This window comes from Malaclemys terrapin, chromosome 4 (genome assembly GCF_027887155.1).
Source record: "Malaclemys terrapin pileata isolate rMalTer1 chromosome 4, rMalTer1.hap1, whole genome shotgun sequence".
Taxonomy (NCBI): domain Eukaryota; kingdom Metazoa; phylum Chordata; order Testudines; family Emydidae; genus Malaclemys; species Malaclemys terrapin.
Window position 1 is genome coordinate 59276362 of NC_071508.1, and position 13618 is coordinate 59289979.

Here is a 13618-nt window from a genome sequence, read left to right on the forward strand (position 1 = left end):
TCTGTACGTAGAATACATATGCAAACACCCACAAAGAGTTGAGAGCAATAGGAATAAAAGACTATCCAAAGGCTTATACATCAGAGCAGAGCTATGATTTAATGAAGGCACTATTTAATGAAAAATAGTTCTTATTTTTCCATAGAACTATTTGTAACGTGGAGATGTTTCCTAGATTATTTTTGAAACACGACAGGATGGAATTCTTGATCTGGTCCTTCCTGCATTAAAACTGCTCCCATGCCTCGCTCAGACGCATCTGTGGTTACTAGGAACGGTTTGTCAAAGTCTGGGGCCCTTAGCACAGGGTCAGACATGAGTGTTGCCTTAAGCTGGTTAAAGGTCTTTTGACACTCATCAGTCCACTGAACTGCATTTGGCTGGTTCTTTCTGGTTAGGTCTGTCAGCGGGGCGTTGATTTGGCTGTAGTGGGGTACAAATCGCCTATAATATCCAGTGATTATCACTTCAAAAGTTGTTGTTTTTTTTTTCTCTTAATTAATTGGCCTCTCAGAGTTGGTAAGACAACTCCCACCTGTTTATGCTCTCTGTATGTGTGTATATATATATATCCTCAATATATGTTCCATTCTATATGCATCCGAAGAAGTGGGCTGTAGTCCACGAAAGCTTATGCTCTAATAAATTTGTTAGTCTCTAAGGTGCCACAAGTACTCCTGTTCTTTTTGTGGATACAGACTAACACGGCTGCTACTCTGAAACCTTTTGTGTGTGTGTGTGTGTGTGCAAAACTTTAATAAAGCAAGGGAACTTGGAATGAAACTTGTACTTTTGATGATTTTTTTTTTACATATTTGAATTGCTTAGTCAACTGTTTTAAAATCCTTGTTCATATTTAATATATTTTCTGTTTTTTTCTTTTACTTAATTTTGTGCTCATGAAAGTATGGGATGAGTAGCACTGGCTAACCTCTACAAATTATTGGCACGTTCTCTCAGTGTGCCTCATTAACCATGGCTGGCATTTAGTTCTTTAAGATAAAGAAATGTATTGAAAACTTCTGACCATTTTATGGTTGCTAGGAGAAAGTGTGATGCAGTATTATCTGATCATATTATTCTATTGCCTCATTTGTGTATGTTATGTTTATTTACATGTGTCTAACAATTGTATTTGCAACAATCTAAAATATGTATTTTAAAGAACACTTCAGGTTGTTAATGTCGTCACAGTGGAACTTGATGTTCTTTGAGTCTCCTCTGAATTCCCACTTGTGGGTTGGGGATGGTGCCCCCTGAAGTTGAATTACAGAATCTCTACCAAAGCCTTATCCACTGGAGCTGCACTAGTGTCTCCTAGAGATGTAAACTACTGACATCTTATTGTACATAAGGAAGGGTATTCCCTATCTACCTCAGTTCCTTCTCTTCTGCAACAAGGAGCGTTAGGAACCTTGCTACCTCCGCTTAGCATATATTGACTCCCTGTTTAGTTTAGCTTAGTCTAATTTTAGTTTATCTCTTGTCTGAAGAAAGAAGAGCCCTTTCCCATTTGCAGTCTTAGAATACTCAGTGCAGCCTAAGGCATTAATCCAAGTTCTACTTGTTCATTCATTTACTGAGAATCAGACATCGTGCACTATTTGATTGGTTTGGGTGAGGCCACTCCCTTTGACAATGAGCCAGAAGAGGAACTTTATCAGGATCTCCACACCACACCTCCTCATCTGAATAACTTTGGGTTCCTCCAGTTGGTAGGGTTCCCTATGGGGTGCCTTAGAGAGCCCTAAGAGTTCAGTTTGATATGGCTTGTCAGACTGTCTCACCGCACAAACATGGGATCAGCATGGTCTCTGCACCTAATCCCAGTGACTTTGCTTCTGCCACCACAACTTTCACTTCTACTGGCAGTGGCACCTATGCAACCAGTAGCCTCACCTTGAACTCCAGCCTTGCTGATAAATCCACCCGTTCCAGTACCTGCTTCATTATCCTTACTGGAATTGCAGCTTCAGCTTCAGACAGGATGATGACAATGACCTCCCTATTAATGGGACATCAGCAGATGAAAACACTTAACCTTCAGTGGTTTCTCCACCAGTTCCACAAGCCACTGAACAGGATGGGGCACACACTGCAGCAGGATTGCAAGTTTGATATCTTTCAACCAAAACTGAAGGGTGGACTTTTTCTCCCTATCTGAAAGTGCCTACTCAATTCAGGTATATAGCTTGCTCACACCCTTCTCATTGCCAGTAGTCTCCTGCAGGGACAACAGATGTATCCAGTTCCAAGAGAGGATTTTTCCTTTTTCTCCTAGCACCTCATTCTGAGGGCATGAAAAAAAATCGGAGCACAAGATCTCTTACTCAGCTCCTGTGGATAAGGAAGTTCATGATTCTCCCACAAGTGGGAATGCACAGAAGTCTTTGAGGAAAGTTACTTGTTAGTAACTATTGTTTGAATCTCTTTTGTGCATTCATGCTTCCTGCCCACATTCTCTTCTATCTCAGACTTCTCTTCAGATTTTGGGGCTCCATGGTACAGGAGAAAAAGCTGAGGGCATGGGGGAGGAGAGGGTAATGGCTGAATTCCTTTATACATTGATGTTGGCCATTGACCTCACTAAGGGGTGCATTCATATAGTTCAATGGACTCTTCTTTGGTTGAGGTTCCCTGACTCAATGTCAAGGAGCGCCATATCCCACCTATAAGTGTGAATGCTCAGAGGCAACTCTCAAAGAACAGTTACCTGTAAGTGATCTTTGTTGCTCACTGTGAATGGTCATTCAACTATCTGAAGCAAATGTTAATGGTCCAAAAGCAGTTTCATATTGGTGGTGGGTTTTGTTTCTTGTTCCGCTCTATCCCCTTGTTTACACTGATCAGTGTATTTAGTTATAAGGATCGGACTGGAAATGATTTATTGGGAGTCTGCAAAAGCAGGAAAGAAATGGATCCTTTTGTGAGCCAGTAAGGTAAAGGATGTTGGGTTGTATAAGTGCCATTTGGAGCCATATATAACTTGACTGACTAGCCTTGGCATTACAATACCAAGCAGAATTCGCTGTCCTGGCAAGACAGAGAACTTGCTTGTTACGCACACTTCCATTCTGGGCAAAACTCATTGTTTCATGGATCCATGTTCAGCTTTTCTGGTCAACAAGGAATTTGCCCAGATTGAGTCTTATAATTGAATCCCACTGTACTCCAAATGTTATATTTTACAAAAAGCAACAGTGTGTCCTGTGGCACCTTTAAGACTAACAGATGTGTTGGAGCATAAGCTTTCATGGGTGAATACACATGCATCTGATGAAGTGGGCATTCACCCACAAAAGCTTATGCTCCAATACATCTGTTAGTTTTAAAGGTGCCACAGGAGACTGTTGCTTTTTACAGATCCACACTAACACGGCTACCCCTCTGATATCTTACAAAGTGGCTTAAGTTGGGCAATAAAGGATGACAGAATATTTCTGCATATTTGGGGCTAGATCTTCTGGAGTGGCTGCTTTGCACTGCTCTGTAGGCATTGCCAGCTAGGAATGAATTGTCTCTCTGCAAGGGGGACCCTCCATGGCATAGAGACCCTTGAACCACTCCCCACTCTATGGCCAGCAAAGTAGAGGCAAGGACTGGCAGCAGGGCCAGGTCATGCATTTGCTATGTCAATCCTCTGCTACTTGAGGCTGTTTCTAGCCATAATAGGGCTGCTCTAGCTTGGCCAGTTCCCCTGAACTTGAGCTGCCACTAGGCTTAGGGGAGTGCAAATATGATCTTTTATACCTTCTTTGCATACACGTTCCTCCTTTTCCTCCTCTCCCCCTGTCCCCTATCAGCCACCCCATAGAATTTGCCTGTAAATACTTTTCATCAAGTTAAATTATTATGCATAAGAATTGATATTTGTATTATGAATAATAAGTCTTTTCAACCTGTTAGTGTTTTAGAATTGCAAAAAAAGCTAGTAGGAAGATGCTCTTCTAATACCTGTCGTCTTTTGTTATATTTTTTTTCTAAATACTCTGAAAGGTTGAACCATTAGAACACCATTTTAGGTTGCTGAATCAAAATTTCAGATTGCAACAGCTGGCAAAGATTGGATCTCCAGTACATTTAAAAATAAAAATATAAAATATGCAGGAATAGTCTATTTATCTGTTACAGGTAGTCATGCTTGGTGTGCTGGGTGATTTGGGAGTTTCTGTGTTGGTATTAATGCACTGTGTTATAGGGAAATTGAGATTGGTGGTTTGGACGGTATAGGTATGTTGGTTTTGGATCTGTTTTTTGCTATTGTAATCTGTAAATCCCTTTCCTTGGACAATAGGATGATGAAAACAATAACCCGTCTTCACAAGGCCATGATGTTAATAGAATACTTTACAAGCAATTCTTGGATTTGGAATACTGAGAATGTCAATATGCTAATGAACCAACTAAGCCCTGAAGACAAAAAGGCAAGTAATCTTTGTGTAATACACTTCTTATCAGTCATTTAAGGATTTAAAAGAAGTGAATCTATTTACTTAAGACTGGGTAATGGAAGTTTAATTAAAATAAGTAATGCTTCTTTGTGATCCAGTTGGGCCACCTATTTAAAAAACAAAAACAAAACAAAAAACTGGTAGTTTAACTATAACTGTCTGATTTTTGTGTACACCATGTATAAGGTAGGTGAAATGGTCTTTGAAAACACACACCTATCATAAATTTTTTGCCCCAGTGTGGTAAGGTGTAATATGGATAAAGCAGTTTTTAAATTATTAGGCATCAGCATAACTTGATTTTTTTTTTTTTTTTTTTTTTTTTTTTTTTTTTTTGAAATAACTATGCTCTTTTCAGATGAGGGGAAAGGAGCTATGCTTGCTGAAATAATTTATGAAAATAGCTTCCCCCCATTTTGATAGTAAAAAAATGGCTCCATACTGTGGTCTGTGAGAAGTAGGACCATGCGTGGTTATTGTGATGCTGGCAGACCAGATACCAGCTCTTGCCAGGACTTGAGGCTTCAGCTAAACACTGACAAATTCCTGATGGAAAAACAATCTAGTTCCCCTATGTGTTAACATGGTTAAGATTGTTATAAATCCAGTACCCATGTGTGTTGTGTTTGTTTAGACTTTATGAAATGCTTGTAGGATGCTGCATGTATTGATCTCTCTTATCTCTGTAGCCCATGGTATAAACTTATATTGAGTGTTTGCATTGTAAACCTCTGTAATTGTGTGGCTCACCAAACCATAGAAGAAGCATTGATTAAGGTAAAGTGCTTGTCCTGTAGACAGGATGGACTGCGGGGGGGGCGGCCTGCCAGTCACTGTGAGGGCGGTAGGCAGGTGGCTTTTAGCAGCATGCCTGTGGGAAGTCTGCCGGTCCCGCGGTTTCAGTGGCAATTCTGCGGCGGGGATGCCGATGGCATGGCACCAGCGGACTTCCCGCAGGCATGCCGCCGAATCCGCGTGACCAGCGGACCGCCCGCAGGTGCGTCACCAAAAGCCACCTGCCTGCCGTGTTTGGGGCGGCAAAAAACATAGAGCCGCCACTGGGAGCAAAGATTCCTAAACATAAGCAAGAGATCCCCATGCTGCTTGGTATTGGTTAGCTCTAAAAGACATTCAGTGCTGACAGATTGCTACAACTTTCAGCATTTGGAATCATAGACTGTATATGTCTATACTCATTTCTGTATATGTTTGTTTGCTTTAACCTGTAAATATCACGCTCATTTCTTTTTCCTAGTTAACAAATCCATAGTTAGTTTACTGTAGGATTGGCTACAAGCATTGGCTTTGGTGTGGGGTCTGAGATACAAATTGACCTGGAGTAAATGACTGGTCTGTTGGGACTGGGAGACACCTGAATCTTTTGTGATCTGTGGTGTATTGCAACCAACTGTCACTAAGTCCAGCATGTCTGGGTGGCAAGATAGACTGGAATGCCCAAGGGGACTGTCTGTGACGCCCTGATAAGACTGTTATAGTGCTTTAGGAGGTCACATTTGTTACTGGGTTGGTGAATTCTAATTATAGAACATACCACCAGTTTGGGGTGTCTGCCCTGCTTTTTAACACTCACCCTGAGGTTGGCACGCATAGTCATGAGTCACTCCAGATGGTGTGACAATTGGTGTCAATTGGGCTTCTAGATCATAAGGCCAGTGCTGTTAAGTTTAAATTTAAACTTTTGAGAGTTTTTTAAGGCTTAACGATTAGTCACAATTAGTAAATCAGTCATATCATGGTCTTAACTTTCCAAAGCCTTTTGTGTCATGTAAAAATAAGGGAATAGCCCATTAAAAGCCTCAGATTAGGAATCGAGAGCTTTGCTCATAAGCTTTGACCAGGGGTCCAAGGGCCCTGCTTCCTCAGACGCTGCAGGGGAACAGGCCCAGTTACAGTACCTGGCCACATTTTGAGAAACTGTCTAGTATGCACCCTACAATCCACACCTACAACCCCCACTGGGAGTGCCACTATCATTGCCCCATGGCAACAATAGAAGAGGTGAATGGCCCAGTGAACTATATTAGGACTGAATCTTGGGAAGCTAATGAAGAGTTTATTAAGGATACTAAAGTAAATGGCATAGATTGTAAGGGCTGGAGGGACACAGCGTCCCAATTTCTTTGGTTAAGGAAAGTTTTTGGTAAGGGAAGAAGAAACTCCCTGATGAGAGTTTAAATATATTGGTTTTGGCTGAGTTCTCTGTACCCGTGTCTCTGGCTAAGATCTACCTTGAACAGGAGGATTTTAAAGGTGAGGTCATTGTAGGCATCAGGAATTTGCTTCCTAACTGTATTTTAATAAGTGATGCATTTTAGCCATGTCTAAGCAGGTTAATGTTCAAGCCTGCAGCCAGAAAGAGTGTGACTCTAATTCATTTGCTTTGTCTGTGGACAGGAGGGAGGGCAGGCTGGGGGAATACCCTCAGTCCTTTGCTGAGAGTACCAGTTTGTCTTCAGAGGAGAAATTGGGAAAATTCCACCGCTTTGCCAGAATCTGCTCTGAACTTAAATGAGATTCAGAAGGAGTTTATGCAGGCACAACAAGCTGATCCTTCTCTGGATCAAGAGAGTGTTGCAGCTCAGAATAATACCCAAGCTGGGGAAGGAAAGGGTGCATTTGTATCTAGAAGGTTTGTTATATAGAGTGGCTCCCATAGGGAAGAAGAGGCTTTATGTTGAGGTTTGCGAACAGGTGATAGTACCTGAGAAATACAGAGGAGTTGCTGCAGTTAACCTATGATTGCCCATTTGCAGGACACTTAGGGCATGTCTACACTTACTGTTAGATCAGCACTGCTGCAATTGTTGCAGCGAGTGTCGAGTTAGTGAGTCTGGTGAAGACCTGCTAAATCGATGGGAGAGCGCTCTCCCGTCGATTTGTGTACTCCACGAGAAGCCCCCTTTAATCTACTTTATGGGAGATGTGGGGATACCCCTAGATTTTATTCAAAGCTCTTGGGAGGGCAGTACAGAGGAGATAGGCCAGCCTGTAGGGGAGTAGTCACTCTTTTTAAAGAGAATTTAAAGGCTATGATGGATTTCATGCAGCAGAACCTTGAAAAGGGGGTCAGCCTTTTGAGACCTCTTGGTATGACAGGCATGCTGAAGAAAGATCTTTTGACTGAGGAGATTTGGTGTTAGAGTTGATTCCAGTGAAGAAAAACAAAATGCAGGATTTTTGGGAAGGACCTTTTCAGATGATCAAGTGAATAAGGTTATTTATGATGTAAGGAAGTGCTGTGGCAGGGGAGCTGTACAAACTATACATGTCAATAGATTGAAAGCTTACCATGAAAGGGAGAATGCTAGTGAATATGATTTTGTTGTGCTGATGAGGGAACATTTACTGCCCCTTCAATTGATTTGGTCAGGGAGACTAAGGAAGAGATTCTTTTGGAGAGCACTGAGATGTGTGAGAGTTTGATCCCAATCCAGAAGCGGGAGATTAGCCCTTTTGAAGCATCACAGACAGATATTTTCCAACCAGCCAGGTTTAACTGACAAGATTGTCCATTCCATTGAAAATCAGGGCTATGCCCTTCTCCTAGCAAAGCATATCATGCTAACAGAGACATGCAGAAGGAAATTCAGGAGGAAGTGGAAAGCATGCTGGATATGGGGGTGATTACTAAATCAAAAAGCCCCTTGGCATCATCTCCTATTGTGATGGTACTTAAAAAGGATAAAAACCTTGAAGTTGTGTGTGGACTTTAGGAGGAGGTTAAATGCTATTACCCAACCTGACATATATCAGACTATATAGTCACAACCTGACTAGAGGACCTGTTGGACCTATTGGGGAGTGCAAAATTAATAAGCACTCTGGACTTCTCTCAATTGGCAAATTCCCTGGTATGCTGATGCCCAAGAAAAATTTGCTTTTATAGAGGAATCTGGCCTATAGGCGTGTAAAGTTATGCCTTTTGGATTAATTTAATGAAGGAGCCACTTTCTAGAGGTTTGTCAATGATGTGTCATAGTGATTGCAGACCTTTGCAAGGGCCTGAATAAATGACTTGGCTCAATACTTTCTTGTTCAGTCTAGTCCAAACAAATAAAAAAAACCTAAATTTGAGTCTAAGAACTATTTTCTAACATGGATTAAAATAAGTGATGTGGGTGAATGCCTTAGCTGAGCTTTAATATAGTTTTCAGACAAAAAATAAATCCACATCCACATTATTTAGGGGAAACCATGCTGAAATCTTCTAGCAACAATAATATTTAAAACAGTCTTGCTTCTAGGGACAGAGCCTGGAAAAAGATCAGGAGTCACTCTTCTATTACAATCCCAGTCTTTTTCCAAAACAAGAAAATGTTTGAGAAGCATCTCAGCAATCTTTGAGACCACAGATATATGCTTGTTTACTCATTTCGTACAAAGTACATAAGTCCAGGAACAAAGAGAACAAGCTCCAGGTTTTTTATCAGCCCTGGGTTGATCTCTTTCAAGGACTGCTTTATATAGCAGTAATAAGGCTCTTGGACCAAAATTCAGAAAGTGCAGTTAAAACGAAATAACTTTAATTGCTCTGTGTCTCTTCTGACACAGTTGTCTTTGTTTAGTATGTGTCTGGGCCTTTTTGTTCTCACTAATGTGATTATATACACTCAAACTGCAGCAGAAGAAGCCAAACATGGCAACTGGTTCTTTCTCTAGAAGTAAAGTTTTGGCATAACCTAACCCCAGTCTTCAGCACTGATGGGGGGGGGAGGGGGGGGGGGGGGATTATGCAAAATTTCTTGTCTTCTTCCTGAGTTACCAAGTGGTCTTCAGATAGTGTGAAAGATGTTGCTAAAGCAGGAATATATGGTTCTTTTACCTGTTGAATGTCTTCTACCACAAGGATACATTTTTTGGAGTACATGTATCTTAAGTACGTAATCTAGCACTTTGTAAACTTGGTAAGATGCACTCTGAAAAAGCGCATCTACAACGGAGAGGGGGAAAACGTAATTATAATAATTTGCACTCTTTATAGTGAGTTTATCTGAGGAACTCCAAACACTTTTTTATTAAATGGTAACTAAGCCTCATTTATCATGAACAGAAGTAGCATTATTTTATACTGGTTGGTGCTGAGCACCTACAACTCCCCTTGGGCTGGTCTTTACTAGATGATTTCATCATGTTTAAATGGTATTATGAAGAGCTGAGTTAGCAGACATGATGCTTAAAACCTGTTTGTCCTGGTCAGTTGTGGCCAGCATTGTGGATGCTAATACTGTTCTTCACTAGAAGACCATCCCATTTGAACAAGCCCATTGAAAGTCCTCAGAAGATACTGTTCCTCAGAATCTTATAGGTTCATATCCACATATATACACACCCACACCCACCCACCCACCCCTAGATGGAAGCACTTTCATTGGTCAAAAATGTTTTATTTTGGTTTGGAGGCTTTGAACTGATTTCCTTCCCCATTTCTTTTTTCAACTAAAAATTGAGCTCTCTGTTCTTCTATTCCTTCCTCCTCCTTTGATGGGATGTGTGTGCATGCATGCTCATTCTGGATGAAGGTGGATTAGAGCATGTGTATGCAATCATAAATGAATGGTGAGGTGCAAAATCTGAAAGTTAATTAAAACTATTAGTAAAGAGCAAGATAAACATGCAGTGGGTAAAGCAGTGTAAAATAAAAACAGTATTACATTGATTAACATTGATGTTATATAAAATATCCTGTGAATATTGAGTGACACTAAATGAAAGTAACCTAGACAAAGCAAATGATTAGGAATCATGTTCCCAAAACCTATTAAAAGTTAAAATCATCCCAAAACTCAGGGTAAAATGTCTGAAATAACTAGCAAAACCTAGTGCAGCTACTTCTCTTCCATTAAACTAGAGATGTGGTGGTGTTTTGATTTTAAGTTAGAAGGCTGTGCAGATTTTAATGGGAGAGTGGACACAGTGCACTTTGATCAAAAAGTATGAACAGAACAGCCAATTGGTATCTGTGTGTTCAAACTTAATCCCAGATCATCTTCCTTAACTAAGCAATTCTGGATTGCTAGTCTCTTGTTCTGACCTTCAAGGGGAATAGGAATATACTTTGGATTGTTGCAAAGCCACCAAATAACCTTTTGCCTATAAAGAAGTTTCCTAAAATTGAAGAATGTGCCCAAAGTAATTTTTGAACAAATTGAAAGTTAAATAATGGACTTTCTTTCTTGATGTGAAATGAAAATATGTCATCTTAAACATTTTAAATCATAACTTTTAATTTTGAGAGCTTTCAAACATAATTCATATTGGCACTAGAAAGTTTTATTTCTAGATTGTTTGACAGTACATTTGCATTTTATAGGTATGTCTTGAAATGTATGTTTATCTTCTCAATATTTTTAATATTGAGTTAAGATAAATTGTTGGGAGGAGGAGAGAGGAGTCTGTCTCCTCAGTTCTAGGGGTTTATTTTTCCTGATATTTTTCCAGTGATCCAAGCGAACTGTGAAGCTGCTTATTTTGTGAATTGGCAGCATGGATGCTAAGGAGTTAGCATATGTAATATCAACTTTATGAATCTGGATAAATTACCAAGGACATTTTTCCAGCTTACAGAACTGTTTACTTGACTTTTGCCCTTGTCATGATCTCTCTAGTTCTGTTATCGGAAATCTGTAGTATTTGTAAGGTTAAAACCTCTAGAAAATTGTAGTGTTTTATGAGACTTGCCATGACTGCCATCACAAACTATTTTGATATTACGGAATCCAGAAATCCACACTGAAAAATTAAGTTCCTAAAGCTACCAGAGTGATGAAGAAACTCCTAGGTGGTAACCACATAGAATACATACAGAATGTAAAGTTCTACAAGTCAAGTGTTTTAAAAGAACTGCATAGGTGACATAGAAAATGGCTGAAGGACTAAAATAACAAAATCTTAGACCATTCAATCTATTGCGGCATTAAATAATACTAAAGAATAACGTAAATGCCATCAATTTGAACACATCACAATGGAAATCAATAGTATAAATGCCTAGGCCTCCTTAGACAGTTTGTCTACACTCGGGCTCACTGTTGGGTAGATGTGCAGGGTCCTAGAGCCCAGGCTGCAGCCCGAACGCCTGCATCACAGTTAAACAACCTGTTAGCTTGAGCCCCGTGAGCCCAAGTCAGCTGGCATGGGCAGCCAGGGGTTTTTAATTGCAATATAGACATACCCACAAACCCCGTAACACCAAGCAAACTAGCAAAGCAACACACTTCTAAGAAATTTTCCAGATGGGAAAAATGAGTCACTGAGTCATTAGCGGTCTTGCTGAAGGTCACACATTAAGCCTGTGGTAGAGCCAGAAAATAAAATCTAGATCTTTGGATTTTGGGTTTTTTTGGGAAAGCACAGGACACAATTATTTCCTTGCAGTCATTTTGTGATGGAGATATCTGACCGTGACATGTCAGTTTTTGTTCTTGTGTTATGAGACTGAAGTGTAAAGTTAATGATTTTTTTCTCTTAAGTTTTAACCATTAGGTTCTCTTTTTATGTAGGTGTTTAATTTTGATGTTCGACAGTTACACTGGGCAGAATACATGGAGAACTACTGTATGGGAACTAAGAAATATGTATTGAATGAGGAAATGTCTGGTCTCCCTGCGGCTAGGAAACACTTGAAGAAGTAGGTTTGCATTTCAGTTCTTTCTTCATATATTACCCTTTCTGCATATTGTTTTTTCTTTCCTTGTCTACTGCTGTCCCTTCTTGTACTATGGCTTAATCATGCTTTATTAATATAATTCTAATAGAGTAATCTATTCCCCCTCTGACTGACAAAGTGATCAATCCATTCTTCTCAGAGTTCGTTGTAATGCTTTGGAAGACTGGTTCTGTGTGGAAATGAAAGGGTCTGTCTTGTATTCCCTCACTTCGGAGTAGAGGAGCCACTCTCTGAACTGGTTCTGCTGTCTGCTGAGTCCTTCTGTTTTAGCTCCTCTGTTCTCCCACCTCACCCCCCTGACATCGCCCCCCCCCCCCCCCATGCCTCCATACAATGGGCAATGCCATGAGAACTGTTCTGTCCAGTTTAGTATTAGGAATGCTTCAGTCAGAGGTAGACTTTTCTATATTAAACTTTCTTTCTGAGCTGAAAGAGGTTTGGGCTCTGGAGTGTCCTTTTTCTCAGGTCTGGTGTTCAGTCCGGACTGAGAGCCTGGTTAGGCATATACAGCTGCCTAGAGTTTGAAGGAATCTACTTCTTGAATCTAGGACTGATGTGGGGGCTTAGCAGAGGATTGGCCCTTCAGATAAACTACTACTGCATAGAACTGTTTCCCTTGATGGAGAATGGATAGGCTTTGGCAGTGTGGGAGTAAGAGAATGACCTGGATTTAGTGTCATGAAGAGAGACACATTTGGCTATAACATGAAACAGTAACTGCACTGCAGTCGGTGGGCAAATACCAGCTTTGGAAAAAATGGCATGCAAAGCAATTTCATTTCTGTTTCCTGGGTACCTGAGCTTTGGCTGGGATCCTTCCTTCCATCTGCTTTCACAGTGCCAACTGGGTTACTGTCCAAATTTGGTAGTCAATGAATTCTACCCCTTTCAATATGTGAAATTGTTAGGACTTAGTGAATGAAAGAGGTTGGCCTACTTTATTTCTGAGTGGTCTGACCAATCTGCATGCAGAACATACCAGTTCTACACAGGTTGTAATCAGTAAAACCGTTTTTACCCTTTCTGGCCATTCTGGCAGAGAATGGGAGGAGCATTGTGCTACTATAGGGTTATCATACGTCCTCTTTTTCCCAGACATGTCCGGCTTTTTCGGCAGTCAAACCCCCGTCCAGGGGGAATTGCCAAAAAGCCGAACATGTCCGGGAAAATGGCGTCTCTGCTCCTCCCCGACTCTTCGGCTCTGTTTAAGAGCCGGGCTGCCCGAGCGCTACCGGCTTCGGGCAGCCCCTGTGCGTCCAGACCCTGCGCCCCCAGCCGGGCACTTCCCCTCCCGGGCTCCGGCGGCGCAGGGTCCGGAGGCACGGGGCTGTCCGAAGCCGGTAGCGCTCGGGCAGCACGGCTCTTAAACAGAGCCGAAGAGTCGGGGAGGAGCAGAGCCGCCGCGGCTGGAGGCTCTGCTCCTCTTCGGCTCTGTTTAAGAGCCGGGCTGCCCGAGCACTACCGGCTTCGGGCAGCCCCC

At 41.3% G+C, this 13618-nt stretch overlaps 1 protein-coding gene across 2 annotated transcripts in view; it reads left to right on the plus strand.

Moving 5' to 3' along the window:
- The window catches only part of FAR1 (fatty acyl-CoA reductase 1), an 81037-nt gene that overhangs the window by 62376 nt on the left and 5043 nt on the right, over positions 1-13618 (plus strand). For both annotated transcript variants that reach the window (XM_054025796.1, XM_054025797.1), the window contains exons 10-11: positions 4295-4424; positions 11972-12099. In XM_054025796.1, the coding sequence (XP_053881771.1) occupies positions 4295-4424; positions 11972-12099 (258 nt within the window). The remainder of the gene's footprint in view (positions 1-4294; positions 4425-11971; positions 12100-13618) is intronic.